Consider the following 25,930-nt stretch of genomic DNA (forward strand, 5'->3'; position numbering starts at 1 on the left):
AATGGCCGGTGGTATGCAGTTCTTATAGAGTCCCTCAGGGTGACATAATACAAGCTACAGCCCTTAAGGACCCGCTTAGGTACCCATTCTGTAGGTACCAGGGGTACCACCCACTAGGGACTTAAAGGGGTGCCAAAGTGTATGGCAATTGTGTGAAATTAGACCATTTTACCCTGTTAGGGAATGAGCACCGGCAATGGGTCCTGGTTAGCAAGAACACAGTGCACATTAGTTGAAAAACATCAGTAACAGTAGCAAAACGTGGGGGAGACAATGACAAAAAGTGTGACCATGACAAAAAGGGGCCCTTTCCTACACTGTATTTCTAGATGGTTGGCCTAGCAATCTTTTTTTTGTAAAAGGTTACAGAAACAAATTATACAGATAAACTTGAATACAAAATATCCCCCCCCCCCCCCCCCCACCCCCCCAAAACCAGGATCATTGTAGGAGTGCGTTGTAGAAGTGAGTATATACCTTCTGGCGACTGTTTTACAAATCTCTGCAATCTGAACATCTTTTAATAAATGAGTTGTAGCTGTGGTGCTTTTTCAGAAAGTCATAGGATGCAAGAAAATATCCCTATGGAACTTACTGTTTGGAAGTATCCAAATGTGTTCTCAGGGCACCATAGTTCACAAATAATTGATTGGATGTCATTATACCCCTATTACAAGTAGATAAAAAAACGTAAGAACTCTCCTGATATCTAATGTGCATAGAAATCCTTCTGCTGGAGAAGGTGGACTCTGAAAAAGTGTCAATGTAATTGTCAGTTGTACATAGAAATCCGAAAACAACTTTGATACAAACATCAGATGTATCCTCATTTCTACTTTGTTGATATGGAACACAATGTAGCAGTCATGGGAATACAATGCCTGAATCTCTGACCCGATTTGTAGATATTATAGCAACAAGAAAAGTAGACTTTCACCAAAAGTGTTGTAAGGAAGACGTTTGAATAGGTTTGAACGATTAACCTATAAGTCTTAAGAGGACAGTTTTCCACTCAAGTAGAAGAGGTCTTACTTACTGAGGACTTTCTTAATTACTGCCATCTTTGAAAAAAAGAGGTTTGGTAAGTATGTTTTCTGTAGAAAGTAACTGCCAAATAGAGTTTAATTTAAGAGAACGTCAGTCTTGTGAAGATTTGTTAACAATGCTTCTAGATGGGTAGTAAGGCAACAGCTGGGTTGCATATACCAGATGCACAATCTCTTCCACTTGAAAGAGCATTAAGCCCTTGCGTGGGATCTTCTGTCAGAATGTCCATGCACCCCAGAATGTCCACGCACTCCAGTGGGTGATTTGTACTTCCATATTGCATGGGTTCAGGAGACAAGCTGCCAAAATCAAAGATGGCCCTTAAGTAAGATAATTTGATGACTGCTGCAATTATTTTGCGTGTGAGGTGTTTAAATTCACCTGATGCATCACCATAATGGAATAGATGTGGACTGTGTAATTGGTCCTGACAAAAGCCACGAGCATTTGGAAAAATAAGTGGCAGAAACTGTTGACCCCAAGAGGAAGTAGAGATAACTAGAGCCCCAGGAATTCCTAACTTTTCCTAGGCAGGTATTTATACTGGGTAGCCCTACCCCAGCTCATTAACCTATTTATTTTCCAACTAAGTGCTCCTTTGCATCTCACAGTTTCACAACAGAATGGGAAGGAACTCTGTGATGAAGCATGCCACCAAGGGGTGCCTCTGGTTGGTGATAGTTCTTTGCAGCAAAAATATAATTTTCTCCTTAGGTCAAAAGGAGGATTCTTAGATTGATCCAATCGAGTTGCCCTCTTTAGTTTGTGTAAAATTCTGTCTGTCTCAGAAGAGTCCGTGCTCCACAGAACCTCTTTGCTCCCCTTAATTTGTTTGTAAATTCTTGGGCGGCCAAGGCATTCGCCATACAAGAGTTCTGTCACGGATACTTTAAACCGTTCTTTCAGAAGTGACAATTCCTGACAGTGAGAACTTTGATAAAACTAATAGGCATGATGCTTACCTCGTATGCCCTGGGTCAGACTTCACATGACAACAATATAAAAATGACTGCAAAACCAACAACTACAAGGAACCAGTAGTTGGGAAGTTCTAGTGGTTGTGGTGGAGAAAGATCAGAAAGATAAGATGGTGTAACAAAAAGAATATTGCAATTGGCAGAGTCTTAACAGCTATATCCCTCTGTGTACATCACACATCAACAGGCGAATCCTACACGGGGTAAGGAGCACACATGGAAAAACTGCTCATCAGAAGCATACGGAGTCTAATAGAAGCTGTGAAACACATAAATGTGTTAGACACTGAAGGCTTTTCAGGTGTCTATCAAGAAGCAAATCTCGATGTACAGGCCGACAACAGTGTTCTACCTCAACAAACTGGGAGGAGCACAATCACATCAATGACATAGGGAAATGGGTTTTACAGCAAAGCACAAAAATAGTCTCCATGCATCTACCAGCCATTCAAAACACAACAGCAGCCAGATTAAGAAGTCAAACAAATACCTCACATGAGTGGAATCTAAAACAGTAGGAACGTTCTTCAGGAATGGGTCTCACCACAAATAGATTTGTTCCCAGCACACGAAAATGCAAAATGCCAAAGACGTCTTGTCCAAATATCTGCACTGCCTATCCCAAGGGAATCCACTATGGGTTAATTGATCAGGGAAATCTGCATATGCTTTCCCTGTTATTCCTCTCATACCGTTGGTACTAAACAACTACCAGCAAGCAGCAATGATTCTAATTTTGAGGTCCTCACAATGTTCCATGCAAACATGATCTTCAGACATGGTTGAGATGGCACATTTCTGGATGGTTAACTGCCTCTCAGTGCATGCCAGTAGTACTAAGAGGACATGTATAGCAGCCAGATTTAGTCATACTTGGCTTAGTGGCATGGCTCCTGAAAACATAGAAATGGGGTATCTGGGACTTCTGTAAAGATGCATAAGAAGTCTTGAGAGTGGCCATAAAGCAGACCACACAAAAGCGTTCTGCTGACAGATGGAACAGGTTTGCCAACTGATGTGATCGAGACGGACTGGTAAACAGTAGGACAAAGGACACTATTTTTGTCAAATATGAAACTCCTTTTAGACAAAAGCTTTGCTTATACACCATTAAAGATTCACCTGTCTGCCTTAGGGGCATACACAAGAGGCACCATAGGGAAACACACCATTCTTAAGATTGCTAGAGAAGTCAGCTAATGAAGTAACCGTTTGAACTCATGCATTTAGCAAGAATCAAATACTTAACACACAACATCCTTTCTCATTGCAGTCAGGACTCTGTGTGTAGTCAATGAATTATAGTCACTCACAAAGCAAGATTCGTGCCTACAGACATAAAATTACAAGTTGGTTATGAGGGCAAATCCCCAATTCTCCTAAAAGTCATCTTAAACTTCTACATCAGCCAGGCTATCCTACTACCTGCCAGTTTCTAACAACAAGAGACTCGATCAGAAATGGGTCTTACACACAACAGGTATTAGGAAAGCAATCATTTATTATCTGCAAGAAACATGACGGTTCGGAACTGTAAAACAATTGTTTATCTTTCGCAACTTCAGCAAAAGGCCCACCAGTCACCAAGGAGACTGTCACAAGGTGGCTAGAAAAAGCAATCCAAGCAGGTTATGAGACAGCAGGCAATGGAACCAAGCAACCACTCCACCAGATAAATTGAGCTACTGGATCATCACCCGTCCTTTCAGTGGGTTATATCTGCATGGCACACACATGAACATCAATACTCAATTTCACAAAACCCTACGGTGTGGACATTCAAGATAACAAGAAAGCGCAGCTTGGAGGCATATTCCTAAAACACCTATTTACAAATGCATTGAAGATGGTGACCATGCTTAGAGGTTTCCAGGGTGTATGTTTGGTGTCAGAGTAGGGAGGTTACAAAGACAATTATGGACCCAATCACAAGATAGCAGAATAACACGCAGCATGTGAACCCAGAAAATTAATCCTGCTGCAAAACTACCCCTACAGGTAAGTATCCATTTTACTTCCTATTCGTGGACCATTGGCGCAGAAAGTGCCCTCAGTTTTGTGCCAAATGCCACCATGTGACTAGTTCCCCCTGGCTATGCCTTCAGATTCAGCTGGTCTATCTGTCTGGCTAGCTTTCCACATTTTCCACTCCTATCCAAGTGCCAAGGGAAATGTGGGCAAACTGTGCACAACTGATTTGGTTCGCTTCATACTGGGCAATGACGATTTGGTATTCCAATCTATGGGCACCCAATGTTAAGTCAACTTTTTCCCTCTTGCACAGAACAGACTTCTTATATTAGGATGATCAGATGTACCCTAGTGCAATCCCCTTATGGTTTGGCTGCACGTGTGGTGATTTAGCAGTGCCAGCTAGGAGCATTTTGCCTTTCTGATGATGCATTCATCATCTTTAAGGTCAGGAATTCTGCTATCAAATCTAAAGGCCATTGGAACAAATTTGTGCAGTAGTGCAAGTCCTACGTTCTTAAAGCTTTTAAATTTCATCTCTCTTTCATTTTGAGGTTTGCACTGTCTTGCAGAGCAGCATCTGTCAGTGGTTCCAGTAAAGGCTGCTAACCAGCATATGTGTCCTCCTGATCAACATTCCCTGTTTGTTACCACAATTGAGGTGTTTTCTGAAAGATTTGTGTAGGAAGTTGGCTCTGTATGCACTATTTCAAAGTCAGGAATAGTATGCACAGAGTCCAAGGGTTCCCCTTAGAGGTAAGATAGTGGCAAAAAGAGATAATACTAATGCTCTATTTTGTGGTAGTGTGGTCGAGCAGTAGGCTTATCAAAGGAGTAGTGTTAAGCATTTGTTGTACATACACACAGGCAATAAATGAGGAACACACACTCAGAGACAAATCCAGCCAATAGGTTTTGTTATAGAAAAATATATTTTCTTAGTTTATTTTAAGAACCACAGGTTCAAATTCTACATGTAATATCTCATTTGAAAGGTGTAGGAAGTTGGCTCTGTATGTGCTATTTCAAAGTAAGGAATAGCATGCACAGAGTCCAAGGGTTCCCCTTAGAGGTAAAATAGTGGTAAAAAGAGATAATACTAATGCTCTATTTTGTGGTAGTGTGGTCGAGCAGTAGGCTTATCCAAGGAGTAGTGTTAAGCATTTGTTGTACATACACATAGACAATAAATGAGGTACACACACTCAGAGACAAATCCAGCCAATAGGTTTTGTTATAGAAGAATATCTTTTCTTAGTTTATTTTAAGAACCACAGGTTCAAATTTAACATGTAATATCTTGTTTGAAAGGTATTGCAGGTAAGTACATTAGGAACTTTGAATTATTTCAATTGCATGTATACTTTTCAAGTTATTCACAAATAGCTATTTTAAAAGTGGACACTGTGCAATTTTCACAGTTCCTGGGGGAGGTAAAGTATTGTTAGTTTATGCAGGTAGGTGACCCACCTACAGGGTTCAGTTTTGGGTCCAAGGTAGCCCACCGTTGGGGGTTCAGAGCAACCCCAAAGTTGCCACACCAGCAGCTCAGGGCCGGTCAGGTGCAGAGTTCAAAGTGGTGCCCAAAACACATAGGCTTCAATGGAGAGAAGGGGGTGCCCCGGTTCCAGTCTGCCAGCAGGTAAGTACCCGCGTCTTCGGAGGGCAGACCAGGGGGGTTTTGTAGGGCACCGGGGGGGACACAAGCCCACACAGAAATTTCACCCTCAGCGGCGCGGGGGCGGCCGGGTGCAGTGTTAGAACAAGCGTCGGGTTCGCAATGGAAGTCAATGAGCGATCAAGGGATCTCTTCAGCGCTGCAGGCAGGCAAGGGGGGGCTTCCTCGGGGAAACCTCCACTTGGGCAAGGGAGAGGGACTCCTGGGGGTCACTTCTGCAGTGAAAGTCCGGTCCTTCAGGCCCTGGGGGCTGCGGGTGCAGGGTCTTAACCAGGCGTCGGGACTTAGGTTTCAGAGAGTCGCGGTCAGGGGAAGCCTCGGGATTCCCTCTGCAGGCGGCGCTGTGGGGGCTCAGGGGGGACAGGTTTTGGTACTCACAGTCTTAGAGTAGTCCGGGGGTCCTCCCTGAGGTGTTGGTTCTCCACCAGCCGAGTCGGGGTCGCCGGGTGCAGTGTTGCAAGTCTCACGCTTCTTGCGGGGAGATTGCAGGGTTCTTTAAAGCTGCTCCTTTGGATAAAGTTGCAGTCTTTTTGGAGCAGGTCCGCTGTCCTCGGGAGTTTTTTGTCATCGTCGAAGCAGGGCAGTCCTCAGAGGATGCAGAGGTCGCTGGTCCCTTTGGAAGGCGTCGCTGGAGCAGAGTTCTTTGGAAGGCAGGAGACAGGCCGGTGAGTTTCTGGAGCCAAGGCAGTTGTTGTCTTCTGGTCTTCCTCTGCAGGGGTTTTCAGCTAGGCAGTCCTTCTTCTTGTAGTTGCAGGAATCTAGTTTCTAGGTTCAGGGAGAGCCCTTAAATACTCAATTTAAGGGCGTGTTTAGGTCTGGGGGGTTAGTAGCCAATGGCTACTAGCCCTGAGGGTGAGTACACCCTCTTTGTGCCTCCTCCCAAGGGGAGGGGGTCACATCCCTAATCCTATTGGGGGAATCCTCCATCTGCAAGATGGAGGATTTCTAAAAGTTAGTCACCTCAGCTCAGGACACCTTAGGGGCTGTCCTGACTGGCCAGTGACTCCTCCTTGTTATTCTCATTATTTTCTCCGGCCTGGCCGCCAAAAGTGGGGGCCGGGGCCGGAGGGGGCGGGCAACTCCACTAGCTGGAGTGTCCTGCGGTGCTGTGACAAAGGGGTGAGCCTTTGAGGCTCACCGCCAGGTGTTACAGCTCCTGCCTGGGGGAGGTGTTAGCATCTCCACCCAGTGCAGGCTTTGTTACTGGCCTCAGAGTGACAAAGGCACTCTCCCCATGGGGCCAGCAACATGTCTCTAGTGTGGCAGGCTGCTGGAACCAGTCAGCCTACACAGATAGTCGGTTAAGTTTCAGGGGGCACCTCTAAGGTGCCCTCTGTGGTGCATTTTACAATAAAATGTACACTGGCATCAGTGTGCATTTATTGTGCTGAGAAGTTTGATACCAAACTTCCCAGTTTTCAGTGTAGCCATTATGGTGCTGTGGAGTTCGTGTAAAACAGACTCCCAGACCATATACTCTTATGGCTACCCTGCACTTACAATGTCTAAGGTTTTGCTTAGACACTGTAGGGGCACAGTGCTCATGCACTGGTACCCTCACCTATGGTATAGTGCACCCTGCCTTAGGGCTGTAAGGCCTGCTAGAGGGGTGTCTTACCTATACTGCATAGGCAGTGAGAGGCTGGCATGGCACCCTGAGGGGAGTGCCATGTCGACTTACTCATTTTGTTCTCACTAGCACACACAAGCTGGTAAGCAGTGTGTCTGTGCTGAGTGAGGGGTCTCTAGGGTGGCATAATACATGCTGCAGCCCTTAGAGACCTTCCCTGGCATCAGGGCCCTTGGTACTAGAGGTACAGTTACAAGGGACTTATCTGGATGCCAGGGTGTGCCAATTGTGGAATCAAAAGTACAGGTTAGGGAAAGAACACTGGTGCTGGGGCCTGGTTAGCAGGCCTCAGCACACTTTCAATTCAAAACATAGCATCAGCAAAGGCAAAAAGTCAGGGGGTAACCATGCCAAGGAGGCATTTCCTTACAAAAGGTATTGCAGGTAAGTACTTTAGGAACTTTGAATAATCGCAGAAGCATATATACTTTTTACATAAAACACAATAAGCTGTTTTAAAAGTGGACACTTAGTGCAATTTTCACAGTTCCTAGGGGAGGTAAAGTATTGTTAGGTTTCACAGGTAAGTAAGTCACTTACAGGTTTCAGTTTTTAGTCCAAGGTAGCCCACCGTTGGGGGTTCAGAGCAACCCCAAAGTCACCACACCAGCAGCTCTGGGCCGGTCAGGTGCAGAGGTCAAAGAGGTGTCCAAAACACATAGGCTTCAATGGAGAGAAGGGGGTGCCCCGGTTCCAGTCTGCCAGCAGGTAAGTACCCGTGTCTTCGGAGGGCAGACCAGGGGGGTTTTGTAGGGCACCGGGGGACACACAAGTCAGCACAAAAAGTACACCCTCAGCAGCGCGGGGGCGGCCGGGTGCAGTGTGCAAACACGCGTCGGGTTTTCAATGGTTTCCTATGAGAGATCAAGGGATCTCTTCAGCGTTTCAGGCAGGCAAGGGGGGGGGCTCCCCGGGGTAGCCACCACCTGGGCAAGGGAGAGGGCCTCCTGGGGGTCACTCCTGCACAGGAGTTCCGTTCCTTTAGGTGCTGGGGGCTGCGGGTGCAGGGTCTTTTCCAGCCGTCGGGAAATGGAGTTAAGGCAGTCGCGGTCAGGGGGAGCCTCGGGATAACCTCTTCAGGTGTCGCTGTGGGGGCTCAGGGGGGACAACTTTGGTTACTCACAGTCTTGGAGTCGCCGGAGGGTCCTCCCTGAGGTGTTGGTTCTCCACCAGTCGAGTCGGGGTCGCCGGGTGCAGTGTTGCAAGTCTCACGCTTCTTGCGGGGAGTTGCAGGGGTCTTTAAATCTGCTCCTTGAAACAAAGTTGCAGTTCTTGTGGAGCAGTGCCGCTGTCCTCGGGAGTTTCTTGTCTTTCTTGAAGCAGGGCAGTCCTCTGAGGATTCAGAGGTCGCTGGTCCCTTGGAAAGCATCGCTGGAGCAGGTTTCTTTGGAAGGCAGGAGACAGGCCGGTAAGTCTGGGGCCAAAGCAGTTGGTGTCTTCTGTTCTTCCTCTGCAGGGGTTTTTCAGCTCAGCAGTCCTCTTCTTGTAGTTTCAGGAATCTAAAGTTTTAGGTTCAGGGAAGCCCTTAAATACTAGATTTAAGGGCTTGTTTAGGTCTGGGGGGTTAGTAGCCAATGGCTACTAGCCCTGAGGGTGGGTACACCCTCTTTGTGCCTCCTCCCAAGTGGAGGGGGTCACATCCCTAATCCTATTGGGGGAATCCTCCATCTGCAAGATGGAGGATTTCTAAAAGTTAGAGTCACTTCAGCTCAGGACACCTTAGGGGCTGTCCTGACTGGCCAGTGACTCCTCCTTGTTATTCTCATTATTTCCCCCGGCCTTGCCGCCAAAAGTGGGGCCGTGGCCGGAGGGGGCGGGCAACTCCACTAGCTGGAGTGCCCTGTGGTGCTGGAACAAAGGGGGTGAGCCTTTGAGGCTCACCGCCAGGTGTTACAGCTCCTGCCTGGGGGAGGTGTTAGCATCTCCACCCAGTGCAGGCTTTGTTACTGGCCTCAGAGTGACAAAGGCACTCTCCCCATGGGGCCAGCAACATGTCTCGGTTGTGGCAGGCTGCTGGAACCAGTCAGCCTACACAGATAGTCGGGTAAGGTTTCAGGGGGCACCTCTAAGGTGCCCTCTGGGGTGTATTTTACAATAAAATGTATGCTGGCATCAGTGTGCATTTATTGTGCTGAGAAGTTTGATACCAAACTTCCCAGTTTTCAGTGTAGCCATTATGGTGCTGTGGAGTTCGTGTAAAACAGACTCCCAGACCATATACTCTTATGGCTACCCTGCACTTACAATGTCTAAGGTTTTGCTTAGACACTGTAGGGGCACAGTGCTCATGCACTGGTGCCCTCACCTATGGTATAGTGCACCCTGCCTTAGGGCTGTAAGGCCTGCTAGAGGGGTGACTTATCTATACCTGCATAGGCAGTGAGAGGCTGGCATGGCACCCTGAGGGGAGTGCCATGTCGACTTACTCGTTTTGTTCTCACCAGCACACACAAGCTGGCAAGCAGTGTGTCTGTGCTGAGTGAGGGGTCTCCAGGGTGGCATAAGTCATGCTGCAGCACTTAGAGACCTTCCTTGGCATCAGGGCCCTTGGTACCAGGGGTACCATGGGTACCATTTACAAGAGACTTATCTGGATGCCAGGGTGTGCCAATTGTGGATACAAAAGTACAGGTTAGGGAAAGAACACTGGTGCTGGGGCCTGGTTAGCAGGCCTCAGCACACTTTCAATTCAAAACATAGCATCAGCAAAGGCAAAAAGTCAGGGGGTAACCATGCTAAGGAGGCATTTCCTTACAATTTGCATTACTTGTTCTTTCTTAAGTTTATTTTGACCCAGTGGAATCTAAACTGTTTTGACTTTCTTGGTGCATCTTTGTTTGAAGCGCTATACAGATGCTTGGCTTTTTTCTCTAAACACATTTATTAGTGGCTATTACTTCTTCTCGTATGGCTGGAGAACTTCAGGTCCTTTAAGTTCACCTGCTCTTCACAGTTATCTGTGCAGGTAAGTTGTTTTTGTATTCTCATCCTTGCCCAAACTGGTTTTGGCCTTTCTTATGGTTCTGTCTGTCACTGTTAAAACATATGTCCCTTCTCCACAACAGAATTAATGACCGCAGGGACTGGATCCCTTACGGCTTACTTCATAGACTCCACTCAATAGGACAGAGTGGAGCTCATCACATTGTGAGCTTTTCTAAGGCCAATAAGTGCAGCTTGGTTACGAAGCTCACCATTTTGCTTTGGATTTGCTTCTCTTTTTGCATCACCTGTGCCCTGGCCAGGAAAGACCTGGCCAGAAAGCATGCATGCCTATTTCACTGGGTCCATAACTGCTTTCACGGCTTTTCAGAAACGTCCTGGTTGCTGACATCTGTCAGGCAGCTAGGTGGTGGTTGTTGCGTACTTTTACAAAGCACTACCACCTTACTACTCTGGCAACCAGCAGTACTCAATCAGACCTTCTGGAGATTGCTTTGAAACTTGTTCATAAGATGAGGAATCTGCTGGAAGATGTATCCCTCAGCAGAAAGTGAATTGCCTTTGCCCACAATCTTTTGATTGCATACATAATCTTCACTCGAGTTCCTCACTGACTGAACTAGTTTTGTGATTAATAAGATCCTAATGTATGTAAATATGCTGCATGCTTTTTGTTGCTACTGTGGCTCTTTGTTCCTCTGCTCACTCCTAGATGAGGAGCAAAAAAGTATTGGGAATAGACATTGGTACACCAGTTGGTATCAAATATACTCCGATTGTATCACATTCTCAAGTGGGAGTCAGCTTGAGCTGCTCGAAGCCACCTGATTCCTTGAAGTATTCATAAGGTGTGGAATCTGCATGAAGATTTTGTATTCGCCAGAAACACTGTCACCAAAGTTAAGAAACATGTTTACCAACTTTCCATGAAACCTACGAAAAAGCTTTGCTTGATAACTTGATGCCACTATAGTCCTAGTAACCTATCGGAAAGGTACTCACATGTCCTGTATTACCTGTATACAATCCTTATCACAGAATGTGAACTATGCATAACCTTTTCCTCAAGAACAGAAGCCTAACCATGAAGATTTTGTGTTTTCAGTGGACGGTGTAGGAGGCTGGCTCAGTTTATGGTGTACACCTTTGGTGTAGCACCCTATACTGAGTCTAGGCGACCCTTAGTGATGGTGCATAGGTGTCCAGATAGCAAAAGCCCTCTAGGGGTAGCTGAGGAGAGCAGCTAAAGCTTATCCACAAGGAATATAAAGCACTTGCAATACTATAGTAGTTAGACAGTAACTCACTCACAAGATAAAAAACACACAGGTGTTGCAAAACTAAAAGATATGTTATTCCAGCACTACTACTAGACTAGCATTGGTATGTCTCCCTTTGACGATATCTACACACAATAGGTGCTCATAATAACTATCAGAAATAGCATAAAAATACACAGGGCCCAAGGGGAGGGCCAAACCATATACTATACAATTAGAATGTGAAATAGTGACCCCAACCAAGGTAATTGTAGTAGTTCACTAGGGGCAGATAGAAACACAAGAGATAAGTACAGCACAACAAGTGTCCCCAGCAGCCAGGGACAAGGTAGTTACCCACCCAGTTGTCCCATAGGCTAACACAGTAGTGGTCGGAGTTCGTGGGATTCAGGACCCCTTCCCAGTGGACCCTGGGGAAACCAGTAGACAGGAGGAAGTTTGGAGAGTGCCCCTACCCCAGGATACAGATAAGACCGGGTTACCTACACCAGGGACCCTGATGCTGAGGGGAGAAGGGACTCTCTCTGAAATCAGCGGAAGCCACAGATTGCCCAGCTGCTGTCACCACCCAAGGACCAGGCCGGTGGAGCCCAGGTACAGATTCCGGACATTGAGGACCTGCAAAGGAAGGGGACAGGGTCCAGCACCCTTGGGGGTGCCCAGTTCGTGCAAGTGGCAATGCCCACCATCCTAAAGGTGAAGTTCCTGCAAGTCGGTGGAAGAAGTCCAGCTGCAGGGTCCAGAAGTTGCAGAAGATTCCAGGAGTCGCCTACAAGCCGTCTCTAGACAGTTGGTTGGTTGTAGGAGGATCCATGACCAGTGAAACCAGCACTGGAAAATGCAAGCAGGGTCTGAAGACGTGTTTGCAAAGGTTTGGGTATCAGCAAGTCTTAAAAGGCTCTACCTTTAGGGGGAGTCAGGGCGGGCCCTCAGCATGCAGGAAGGCCAATAGAAGTCAATGGAACCCCCACAAGTGACCCACAGGCTAAGGACACCGGGAGTCACAAGGAGGCCTTGCCAACACAAAAAACAAAAGTCCCACGTTGAAGAAGATGCAGGACAAGGGCTGATCTTAGAGTTGCAGAGTACTGGAGCCTGGGGCTTCTCGGAGCCTGAAGATCTCCTGCAGGAAGAGTCAACAAGCCTTGGCAAGTGCAACACTTGCGGTGCATAGGGGTTCCAGTCCAGTGGCAGGAGCAGGGTCCCACAGTCTCCTTAGTTGGTTAAAGACAAGCAGGATCCAGAGGAAGCTACAGACTCACTGTCTGTGAAGCAGGATTGTCAGATGTCTGTGGACAGCAGACCCCACCAGCCGGTCGATGTTCTCTTGAGGTGTCTACGGATGAAGAGGAGTGACTCCTTCACTCCAAGGGAGATTCCTTCATGCTTCCAGGTACAAACAGAGTCCTTGTGACCCTGGATGATGCACAGCATTGGATGTTGCAGAATTCTTGCAGGATCCAGAGAAACAATGTTTTGATGGGAGCTTTCCTACTAGAAGCAGACTTGTTTGCTTCCAAAGCACACCAGCAGCTATTCCAGAGTCTAGAAACAGCTGATGTCTTGCAGAGAGTTCATTGGAGAGTCTTGCTCAATGAATCTGAGGACCCACCCAAGGGAGAGCCCTTAAGTAACAATAAAAGGGGGTTGGTCACTCTCTAAAGTGACCCACTTATCAGAGGAGGGTCAGTGACGTCCTCTACGTGGCCTAACCAGTCAGGTGCTCCAGGGTCCTCTGCCCATCTTGTTTCCAAAATGGCAGAATCAAGAAGCAGAGTTCTGTCCCAAGGAGAGGAGCTGGATGGGGGGTGATCCCTCCCCTGTCCTTTATGCAGTTCGGCACCAGGGCAGTAACTGAACTAAGGCAAACCGGATTATGCAAGGAGAGCACCAAATGTTCCCTTCAAAGCAGTCTGGTGGCGCTCAGAGGCCACCGCACCCCAGCCCTTAGACATCTAATACATCGGAGGGAGTGGTCACACCTCTCATTTGCAGGAAATCCTTTGTTCTGCCTCTGTGGCCTGAGCCTGGCTCACCAGCAGGAGGGCAGAACAGTGTCTGGGGTCAGCAGCAGCGTGGGCTGGGTGCTAGATGCCGTGAGGCTGCACAGACAGAACTGGGGGATCCTCGAAGGAAACCCTAGAGTACATGGTATCATGCACCTAACACTGGAATCGGCACTCAAATCGGTGTAGTTACATGATTCCAACATGTTTGATACCAAGCATGCCTAGGTCCGGAGAAGCCAATATGTAATTGGACCCCTCGTGTTGACCAATGTCCACTTCATACCTTAAGATGGCTTCCCTGCACTTACAGAGTCCAGGAATAGGTCACACAGGGGCACCCTCACATTTGGGCTGAAGGGTCTACCAGAGAGGCGACTTATGATGTCGAAGTGCAGTGACCAGGTTTGGTCATGAAAGGTTGCATGCACCATTTCATGCAGGCTGCAATGGCAGGCCTGCAGACAGTTTGCATGGGCCTCCATGAGTGGAACAATACATGCTGCAGCCCATGGGGGACCCCTGGTGTACAAATGCCCTGTACCAATTACATGGGTTCACAAGTATGCCAGTTGTGGGTGGAAAACGTTTACCAGCAACTAAATTTAGAGACGAGAAAAGTAATTGGGGTCCTAGTTAACAGCATCCCAATCACCTATGGTTTAAACACAGTAACAGTCATAAAGTGGGAGTAGCTATGCTAGAAAGATGGCACTTTCCTACAAACGGGAATCTGCAAATCAAGAAAATGTCTGCAGAATCTCAATCCCAAGCACCACTACTGGTGGAATGGTGATGTTCCATGGCATGTGTGGCGGTAGATACACATGCTCTGCATACTTCTGCCATCTAGTGTCGGGTCCGGATGTGCACAAGATGTTTTTCTTCGTTGTCAGTCATGAGGTAAAAGTGACCCCCTTCTTTCAGTGATACTGCTCATGGGCATCAACTCATTGTTAGATTTTCTTTCTGGTATCAAGTTTGGACGTGTTCTTCGGTGCTCCAGTTCGAGACCGTTTTGGGCTCCCTTCGGACAAATCTTTTGACTTCCATACTCATCGGTATTGTTTTCGATCGTGTTTAATTCATATATTGTGAACTGAGGACGAAAAACCACACTCCGTCATGTCGACAAATTCTTTTCTGGCCTTTCTTTTTTTCCTTACAGTTCGGTATCAAACAGAAATGTGCTGCTGCTGAAACGGACAGCTTTTTGTTTTTGTCCTAGGTGTCACGCCATAAATCCCCATGCAGGCCTCCACTCGGTGTGTAACCTTGGTTTATCACAAGATCACAACGAGGAGAACTGTGAGGCCTGTCTCATTTCGGTCAAAGAAAACACTGTGGGATTGTCTGTCACGTCGGAAAGAAATGCAGCAAAAAGAACTTGTGCTCTGAGACATCTGTTCCGACAGCATCGAGCATTTCATCACTGAAACTAAAACCTTTGTCATCGAAAGCTTCACCATTCGGATCGAAACTGTGTTTACATGCCAGAGCCTATTTTACAGACTGTGGCAGAGAAGCTTGATACAAAACAAAAGACTAAACATATTCAACCAAATACTGGTCGGATCAGCGCAAAATGTTATCATTTTAAGCCCCAAACTTTATTCCAGGAGGCTATGAATATCCAGTCACCTCCACGGAAGAAAGAGAGAAAGGACAACACCACCTTTCTGATAACTCCACCTCCTTCACCACACCACTCATACTCGGAGGCAAAGGATTTAATAGAGGAAACTCCATTAGGGTCTCCAAACTCCTATGTAGAAGATGAGGGGAGGGATGATTACACACAGCAGCCACCATTAGACCTTTGGGACACATATGATATTGAACTACCAGGGGACAGAGATCAAGTTTTATATCCGGCAAAACCATCTCCACCACATGACACACCACATCATTCAATGAATTGGTAGCCAGGGCTGCTGCATACCACCAACAACCATCACATAAAGACCCTACAGATGAGAATTTCTTATTCGAAACACTTTCTTCCACTGCTAGGGCATCTCAGTATCTGCCCATGTTAAAGGGGATGACACAACATGCAGCTGAAATTTTGAGGGACCCCACAAGGGAGTGAAAAGTATGTTGACACAAATTGACCCAAAGCCACTATTTCCCCCCGTTCTGAGAGGAAAGACCGAAGAAGGTCAGTGCAGAGCAACCAGTTATGATCTCTGAGTCTTTCAACCAGGAGCTTGATGAACTGTCAAATGCTGCAGGTAGGCCAAATGGGACCAAGGCAGCACATCCACCATAATCCATGTCAGTTCTTATCTCTTCCGTTGCTTTAATAAGAGCTGTTTCAGTACAGCTTTAATAAGAGATGTTTCAGTACTATGCCCACTGCAGATTCCAAATTGGGTGGAATCTAATATGTGATTATTTTCAAAAAAATTGATTAGGTTTCTTTAACAGAGGCAAAATCAAAGCTAGCTTCCAAGAGCTAGGGAAATAGCTGGTCTTAAACATAGAAGCGTAAGAAGAAAAGCACTCATGTCGGGTACTAATTTACTCACCGAAGGATGAACAAGTATCTAGAGGCAAGTCTGATTTCGTCAGAAGATGTTTAGATGTCCGCTCTAGAGAGACATGAGAGAAATGTGAGAAACCAGTCTATGGAGGCACTAGAGTTTCCTTTGTCGGGTCTCCCTCTCGGTTGTTTTACTGGCACTAAACTTCTGATAAACATGCATGACCTTATCCTGAAAGAAAGTTGCAAGCAAATTACAAAACTATTGGCTATAGTTAAATTGATTATTTTCTTGGGTTGACAATATTTTCTTTACTGCCTGGAAAAGTTCTTAGAGGACTCAATTATTTGCGCAATATAATCTGATTTCTCTTTGATCAGCAAGGCTTTATACTCTGATAGACAGGGTTTATATTTTTCCTTCTCTACCTCACTACATGCTACTCTCCATAAGCATTCTTGTTTTTTCCACTGTTGATTTTAAGCTCTTGAAGCTTCAGTATACCAAGTTGCTGTTGGTATGCTTTTATGTGAATAGTGTGTTTTGTTTGCAAGCATAGAAACTGCTGTGCTCACTCAGAGACAGCAGGTAGTATTAGCTGAATCTACATCTGTTGGTAAGTCAGGAAAAGACTGCTCCAATTTTGATTGGAGTTCTCAGGGGGTGATCTTACTCCATGCGCGCAACATGATAGAACTCTGCTTATTGACAATCAGTGAATGCTTTTTTTTTCAAATAGATCTCAAAAAGCAAGGCATTGTGATCTGACCATATCAGAGGTAAGGATCCTGTTTGTGTAAGCAGGGCATTATTAGCGAAAACTCTGTCCAATATGTGACTGGCAATGTGAGAAGGGCTGCCTATTTTTTTTGACAGACCAAAGTAGTTAAAAATAATTTAACAGGGCCACAGTATCTTTATCTGGTTCCAGTTCTAAATAGAACTTAACATCTTCCAGAATTGTAAACTCCTTATTACAGATATCACTTTCAAGAAGGGAACATAATGTTTGCATGAAATCTTTTCTAGGGCCAGGGGGACGGTAGGTGAGTAGGCCCTTAAAAGTTTGAGTTGGTAAGTGCAATATTAAATGAAAGTGCTTTGCAACATTGAGAGGAGAGAGGGCTGAAACTAGCTTGAAGGAGATTGCGATAAATTATTGCCAATCCTCCGCATCTCTTAAACGGTCTATCCAGCCTATGATGTGAAAGCCAGGAGAAATGGCATCAACTAATTTGGGCCCAGCAGTAGAATCAGCCCATGTTTGTTACATTTATGGTGATAATCTGTGAGCAAAGTAAATTCCGATTTATATTTAATCGAGGACCTTGCATTAGGCAATGTAAGGTGATTTTATCTCTAGTATGACTAGCCTGATCTTTAGCTAACAATTTGGTGGCGGTATGAGTTTCTTTAAAGAAATCCGCTTTCGAGTTAGTATTAAAAAAGTTGTACACCACAAACATGGCGGAAGCATTTAAATGGTTTATGTTCTCCGGATTAAAAGGAGGGCAACATACTTACATTCTGTTATCATTAAGATCAATGAGCTCGGTGGAGGTGAAACTTTAGAGCTCTCTTTGGGCTGACAGTGCACCTGCATAGTGGCTGGCAATCAGTGCAGTCCAGGCGCAGACAGATATGTCTTTGGCTGCGCAGGCACATTCTGTAGTGTCTTAAGGATCCCTTGCATGGGAGGGGACGTGTCCATAGGTTGGTGCGATTCCGATGCAGTAAAAACAGATGGGCAGCAAAGAAATCTAACCAGGGTCCAGCTACCCCGCAGTCCAATCACAGGTTCCCCTATGAAGGACTGATACTGCGTCAGGTGCCCCGTATAAGTCTGTGGGGATCAGTCTGGTCACAAAGTTGCTGCAGGGGTGGACTGAGAGTCCAGTCCAATTGAGCCATGGAAGGAGGCTCAGTTCTTGCAATGCTTAGGTCTGTAGGGACACCTCTGGTCTTGTTCTCGTCCTCCCTTGGCCGCCGAGTGCAGAGGTTGTTTGGACTGTTAGACATGGCAGCTTTTTGGCGTGTCTTTTTGCTTTCCGACCTCCTGGTTTTGGACTCTGTTTTTGCTGGTTTATTGTCTCTGCGCACTTTCCCACTGCTAACCGGTGCAAGTGCTCCCTAGGTAAATTGTACTGTTGATTGGTTTATCCATGATTGGCATATTTGATTTACTGGTAAATCCCTAGTGAAGTGCACCAGAGGTGTCCAGGGCCTGTAAATCAAATTCTACTAGTGGGCCTACAGCACTGATTGTGCCACCCACACAAGTAGTCTGTGCGTGCAGTTTTAAACTGCCAATTCGACCTAGCAAGTGTACCCACTTGCCAGGCCCAACCTTCCCTTTTGGTACATGTAAGGCACCCCTAAGATAGGCCCTAGGTAGCCCCATGAGCAGGGTATAGTGTATTTAAAAGGTAGGACATGTACTGGTGTGTTTTATATGTCCTAACAGTGAAATACTGCCAAATTGGGTTTCACTGTTGTAAGGCCTATGTCTCTCATAGGTTAACATGGGGGCTGCCTTTAAATAACTTTAAAGTTCAGTTTCCCTTTGAGGACAGATGAAAATAAGGAGTTTGGGGTCTCTGAACTCACAATTTAAAAATACCTTATAGTGAAGTTGTTTTTTAGATTGTGAGTTTGAAAATGCAACTTTTAGAAAGTAGGTATTTTCTTGCTTAAACCATTCTGTGGCTCTGCCTGTTTATGGATTCCCTGTCTGGGTCAGTTTCACCGTTGGGCTGTTCACACCTCTCCTCTAGACAGTGACACAAAGGAGGCTGGGGTGTAGCCTGCATTTCTTGATGAGCCATCTGAGCTAGAGTGGAGGGAGTAGTCGTCGTTTGCACCTGAAAGGACTGTGCCTGCCCTCACACAATGCAGTCTCCAACACCCTGGTGTGCGTCTGGGGCCTGGCCTTGACAAGGAAGATTCTTGCAAACACTTGAGACTTTGCTTTGAAGTTTGCCAACTTCAGAGGCAGAACAAGGTATAAGAAGAAGACCTAAAACCCCAGACTTTAAGAATCTTTCTGGAATCAAGAGGAACCTCTGCAAGGAGAAGAGCTGGAGGAGGAGTACTGTCCCTTTGCTGTGTTGCTTTGCTGGCCTGCAGTTTCTGCTTCTGCCTGAAAAGAGTACAGAGGGTGAACTTTGCTCTGTGTCCTGCTTGAGAAAGTCCTCAGAGGGCTGGGAGTAGAGCTTGCCTCCTGTTGGAAGTCTCAGGGACACCAAAGGCTTCAGTTTGGAACAAGAAGAAAAACCACCTCTATGCCGCTGGCCTGCACTGTGACCTGCCAGTGCCGCACAGTCGCATTGCACCGCTTCGCACCCCGACCCTGGTCTCACAGTCTCCATCGTCAGATGACTTCACCGAGCTGCTGCTCGCTCTGGGACCTGTGGGCCCGGCACTCCGACATCGCCTGCTCACACCGCAGCCTGGGCCTCCCCGACGACTATGCTCCTGCTGACACTGGTGCGGCTGCTTGCGCCATGGCCTGTTCACACTGCTCGTGAGGAGCACGAAGCACCGTCCTGTCCCGCAGCCCCAGTCCAGTGACGCCAGCCCCAGTCCAGTGACGCCAGCCCCATCGACTCCAGTGACCTCACCAGGCATCCCTGCCTGCTTCTTGGCCTGTGGACACCGCTCGTGAGGGTCACGAAGCACCGTCCAGTCACACACCGCTGTCTTGGGCCCACTGACCGTGCTTCCGCAACGACGACGCTGTCTACACCATGACCTGTAGGCACGGCACATCGCATCGTCTCACTTTGCACCCCAGTCCCAATGCCATCAACGCTGGTGCACCTGACTTCATCAGCCCGGAGTTTGATCCGCAGTGTGTGTGACTTCAAGGGCCCGATGACTCCTGCACCGACTCTGGAACTGACACCACAATGTCTGCAACACTGCTCACTGCGAGGATCACAGCGCCCTACAAATCCAAGGTACTGTTCGAGGGTCTTCCCGACACTGTAGCGACACCGCGGCCGGCCTGAACTGTTTGTTTTGTTGCTCACGACGCCATGATGGCCCCAGAATCCATAGTTTTATTACTGTATGTTGGATTTTTATCGTATTTGGTCTTGTTTTAAATAGACAAATTTTGGCTATTTTTCTAAAACTGGTGTGGTGTCCTTTTGTAGTGTTTTCACTGTTACTGTGTCTTATGCACAAATGCTTTACACATTTCTCCTGAAATAAGCCTGACTGCTCGTGCCAAGCTACCAAGGGGGTGAACAGGGGTTTTCTGTGTGGGTATCTCCCTTATCCTGACTAGAGGGAGGGTCCCTACTTGGACAGGGTGCAAACCGACTGCCAACTAGAGACCCCATTTCTAACATGGACCATCGGATTTATTGGTATCAGCGGCAGTCCTTTTGGAGGGAGCCCGTGGAAACCAGCTGCAGGCGTGGACTGGGGACCAGTCACGCCGAACCAACAAGAGGGCATGGGTTTCACAAACCTGGGGGATGTAGGGACACTAGTGGTCCTCTTCTCCTCGGTCTGGGGCCTTTGGGTGCTGAGGTGTAGTGAACAGAAGGAGTCTGTCACCAGAGGTGGTCCCGGTGACAGGGAAGGTAGAGAATCCGGTTGCAGATGCCGTTGGGAAATCTACAGAGGCCAAACTCTGGGGGGTTTAGTCTCTGGAGGGTGTGTAAACCACGTTGGCACTGTTGGCCCACTTCAGCTTGGACAACACAGCTCAAGTGAAGTGGGGCAGTCCAGCTTTGGGTTTTTGGCAGTCCCAGTCCTCACAGTTCTTTTCTTTGGGTGCTTGCAGATGCAGGGAAGCAACTCCTCTGCTCCAAGTGAGTTCTTAACGATTTGCGACACACCGGCAGCTCTCCTGGTTTCTTGGATGCTACAGCGGCAGGGCAGGTCAATTGCTCCTCCAGGGTCAGATGCAGCAGGTGGGCTTGAAAGGTTGGTGCCAAGTCTGTCGTGCTCCTCGTTTTTCGTGTTCAGCAGGCTTCTTGTCCCTTGGCCACTCCTTTTGTGTCCGGGGGGCCGCTAAATACTCAACTTAAAGGGTGTTAAGGGTCGGCATCCTCCTGAGGAGAGCCAGTCCTGCATACCAAACGCGGTGGGCTTCTTTGAAGTGCAGATTTGCTGTTCATCTTGTAGGGAAGGGTGTGTAACACCCCTGCCCGAGCAGGCTTTGTTTTGGACCTCCAGAGAGCAAAGGCTGTCATCCTTTGGTGTCAGAATCTTGTCTGTTGTTCACAGGCTGACTAGAACTTGTCAGTGAGCCCACCAGCAGTTGGTAGGATTTTAGAGGGCAGTCCTCTTAGGTGCCCTCTGGGTTGCATGTATTAATAAATCCTTCACTTGGATCAGGGAGGGTTTATGAGTATGAGATGGTTGATACAAAACATCCCTAGTTTCTGTGAAACCATCATGTAGCTGGGGAACTCTTACTGACCAGTGTCCAGCATATGTATTTAATATGGCTTCCGTGCACACTTACTATGTTGAAGAATCAACAAAGAAGTAGCAGTGGCATATATGGTCTTGCAGATATGCCCACACATTTAATATAATGCACCCTGCCTTAGGTGCTGTAAGGCCTGCTGTAGGAGTGGCTTACGAACATTACATGCAGTATTTAGGGGTGACATTGGAACTTATCCTTTTGCTATAAAAAAAAAAACTTCTGAAGAGCCCTTTTGAACCCATCCACTGTATGACATCCAATATCTGTCCTCGGACATGGTGGTTCTTCTAGCTGTAACACTGGACAGGAAAGTGAGCAAAATGCATGTATTTAACATAAAGACACTTTGCCTCAGATTCCATAGGCACTAGATACCTTTACAAACCAATTCTCTCTCCATCCCTAAATTGCTGTCTGATTTTCACTTGAAAGAGACAGATGTGATAACTGTCATTCAGAATATATCAGACACAGCTCAGAGAGCTGTACAATCTGTGGATGTGTCTCCAGTTTTACACAATAAATGAGTTAGAAAAGTCTGATCATCTGTTGGTTTTGTTTGCATTATCCAGATAGGAAGCTGCAGTCATTTTGTTCCTCTGTTGCAAGGCTGGGCATTACTTTTGAGGTGTGGTGAAAGTGCATTGTATGAGAAATTTGGCAACATAAACATTGTTTGACTTGCCAGTACCACTGTCGGACACTACCAACCTGGATTAATTACTCAATAATACAGCTACCAGTAAGGGCAAATTTGGGGCTACAAAAGTTACCTTTAATCTGCACTTAAAAAGTGTATCATTTGTACTGCTTGCTATATTGATTGTAGCATGAAAATGAATGAAAAGCCCTGGGCTGTAAAAGAAAAAAGCTACTTCTCTATAACTGCAGTTCTCCAGCGTTGAGTCTGTTCATAAATGAACCTGCAGCCCTCTGTTTGCCACAGAAAATCGGGTCACTATATTTAATTTGGCTTTTCTTATATTTCACACACAAACTAAAATCTGTAAATATGGTGACCTCTGAGGGGAGTGAAGTCTACTGCATTTCTTTGATTGTAGTTTGGGTCTTTCCTAAGGAGGCACTGTGCTATTAATGTGTGACTGGCAAGCCTATGCAGAAATATTCCTTTACTACTGTTAGTGAAAGGATACCATAGAACTCCCACTTCGACAAAGATAGATAAAAGCTTGTGAATCTTGTAGATACCAACTGAACTGTAGTTCCGCGTAAGTAAGCTTCTTCTTCCTTGGGTTACAGTCTATTCACCCTGCTCTCTTAAGCTTTTTACAGTACTCACTAAAGATTTTCCATATCAAGTCTAGCTCTCGTTCACTTAAAGTCAGAAAGAAATAGGGCAAATCAAAACTTAACATACTGCGGATACAAAATGTTAGCATACTGAATCTGTTTAGAGACAAATAGTTTAATGTGAGTGATTTTCGACAAGAGAAGCAGAGATTACCAATTTAAAGCTCGCTTTTACACACTATCCTACTTCTCGATTTACTATCATATTTGAGTTTTCGATCATATTGTCCTGTGGTTTTGTTGTTCTCAAGTGAACTCTTGTGTCTCCTTGCCAGTCCTTATCCAACTGCTAAATAGTTTTCCACTTTTGTTTATACAGGTAGTAGAAATTTCTTTCAACTTCTGGTACAGACTGGGGGAGAATCTTTACAAGCTAAATGATCCTGCGATGCACAGTATCTTCAAGCCCTATATCCAGAGACTTCTCCATGCACTTGCGCGGCACTGCCAGCTTGACCCAGATCATGTAAGATAAATGTGTCTTTGTTTGAGCTTGACTAATATAGGAAAGGTTTTGGAAAGGGTTTTGTGTGAGCAGCTCACAAGCAAGAAAGTTGGAGTTAAATATGTATTTTATTTTTGCTAATTGACGAGCTGTTTAGTGCACCTAGTGCAATATTGGATCCAGCTAACCATTTACTCTGTCTTTTAATCCCTTCGCTGCCAGGCCTTTTCCCCCTCAGGTGCCAAGCTTTTTTTTTTTTGGCTATTTGGGGCAGTTTGCGCTTAGTCCCTCATAACGTTTTGTCCACATAAGCTACCCACGCCAAATTTGCATCCTTTTTTTTTTTTTTTGCAACAATTTAGGGATTCTAGAGGTAGCCAAAATTGTCCTTTTGTAAAAAACAAACGGGGAAAAAAGGGCTTCAGAAGAAGACTTGTTTTTCCCCTGAAAATGGCATCAACAAAGGGTTTGCGGTGCTAAAATCACCATCTTCCCAACTTTCAGGAAGAGGCAGACTTGAATCAGAAAATCACATTTTTCAACACAATTTTGGCATTTTACTGGGAAATAACCCATTTTTACTATATTTAGAGCTTTTAGCCTCTTTCTAGTTAGTGGCAGAAATGGGTGTGAAACCAATGCTGGATCACAGAAAGTTAAACATTTCTGAAAAGTAGACAGCATTCTGAATTCCGCAAGGGGTCATTTGTTTAGATCCTACAAGGTTTTCCTACAGAAAATAACGGATGAAATAAAAAAAATATAGAAATTGAGGTGAAAAAAATAGCGATTTTTCTCCATGTTTTACTCTCTAACTTTTTCCTGCGATGTCAGAATTTTGAAAACAATATACCGTTAAGTCTGCTGGACTCTTCTGGTTGCGGGATATAAAGGGCTTGTAGGTTCAGCAAGAACCCTTGGTACCCAGAGCCAATAAGTGAGTTCCACCTTGCAGTGGGTTTTCATTGTATACAGCAGTTCATTTGCTGAAATGTAAAGAGTGAAAAATAGGTATTAAGGAAAACTTTGTTTTTCCAAAATGAGCACAAGATAAGGTGTTGAGAAGCAGTGGTTATTTGCACATCTGTGAATTCCTGGATCCCCATATTAGCATATGAATTACAGTGCATTTCTCAAATAGGCGTCTTTTGTACACACAGTCTTACATTTGGAAGGAAAAAATGTATAGAAAGACAAGGGGCAATAACACTTGTTCTTCTATTCTGTGTTTCCCCAAGTCTCCCGATAAAAATGGTACCTCACTTGTGTGGGTAGGCAGAGTGCCCGTGACAGGAAACGCAACATGGACACATCACATTTTCCCAAAGAAAACAGTTGTTTTTTTGTAAAGTGCCTAGCTGTGGATTTTGGTCTCTAGCTCAGCAGGCACCTAGGGAAACCTACCAAACCTGTGCATTGTTGGAAACTAGACACCTAGGGAAATCTAAGATGGGGTGACTTGTGGGGCTCTCAACAGGCTCTGTTACCCAGAATCTTTTGCATACCTCAACATTTGGCAAAAAAAAAAAAAAACAATTCCTCACATTTCGGTGATAGAAAGTTCTGGAATCTAAGGAGAGCAACACATTTCCTTCCACCTAGCATTCCCCCAAGTCTCAGATGAAAATGATACCACACTTGCGTGGGTAGGCCTAGTGCCCGCAAAAGGAAATGCCCTAAAGCACTTTGTGGACACATCAAAATTATCAAATGCAAATCTACCTGTTCCCCCTCAGGCTCCCTGGAAAAATTAAACCTCACTTGTGTAGGTGGTCCAAGTGCCTGTAACAGAGAAGAGCCAAAAACAAGTTGAAATCGAGGGGGAACCAAAGCGGGCCCAAAAGGGCAGTTTGAAGGGGGGGATGTTTTTAGGCTGACAAATGGGGCAGAATCTTTATCGGTAAGATGCGTCAATGCTGGGTGGTAGGAATTTTGTGGATTCCTGCAGATTCTGGAAGATTTAATCACAAAAATGTGGAGAAAATTTATGATTTCCACCAAAGGTTTGCAGGGCATTGTGGGTAAGAAAATGGTGCGGGTGCATGTGAAGCACACCCCATGACTCACCCAGATTTTTAGTTTTCAGATGTGTCTAGGTCTTGTGGATTTTTCTACATGGCAGCGGCCCAAAGCCAAAAAGTGTACCCCTCATCATTCCAAGTGGGACAATTCCGAGAGTTAGCCAAGCTCTCATGGCCCAAATGTAAAACCAAAATAATCAAATGTCCTCTTGCTTGCCGTAGGATAAGATGTTTTAGTGTGTGCAGGAGAGCTGAAAGACTGTTATCCCGTTCAGTGGGGGTAGGGGCATAACCATGCTGATACTGGTTGGTAGCCACCACATGTAGGAAGTTAGCTCTGTATGCACTATTTTAAAGTAAGGAATAGTATGCACAGAGTCCAAGGGTTCCCCTTAGAGGTAAGATAGTGGCAAAAAGAGATAATACTAATGCTCTATTTTGTGGTAGTGTGGTCGAGCAGTAGGCTTATCAAAGGAGTTGTGTTAAGCATTTGTTGTACATACACAGGCAATAAATTAGGAACACACACTCAGAGACAATTCCAGGCCAATAGGTTTTAAATATATTTTCTTAGTTTATTTTAAGAACCACAGGTTCAAGATTTACATGTAATACTTCAAATGAAAGGTATTTCAGGTAGGTGCTCTAGGAACTTTGAATTAGCAAAATAGCATATACAGTTTTCA

General features: G+C 45.8%; 1 protein-coding gene across 3 annotated transcripts in view; it reads left to right on the forward strand.

The window, feature by feature from the left end:
- TNPO3 (transportin 3) overlaps positions 1-25,930 on the forward strand; it is a 991,461-nt gene that overhangs the window by 307,999 nt on the left and 657,532 nt on the right. For all 3 annotated transcript variants that reach the window (XM_069229384.1, XM_069229382.1, XM_069229383.1), the window contains exon 8: positions 23,098-23,244. In XM_069229384.1, coding sequence (XP_069085485.1) covers positions 23,098-23,244 — 147 coding nt within the window. The remainder of the gene's footprint in view (positions 1-23,097; positions 23,245-25,930) is intronic.

Source organism: Pleurodeles waltl, chromosome 4_1 (assembly GCF_031143425.1).
Source record: "Pleurodeles waltl isolate 20211129_DDA chromosome 4_1, aPleWal1.hap1.20221129, whole genome shotgun sequence".
NCBI lineage: Eukaryota > Metazoa > Chordata > Amphibia > Caudata > Salamandridae > Pleurodeles > Pleurodeles waltl.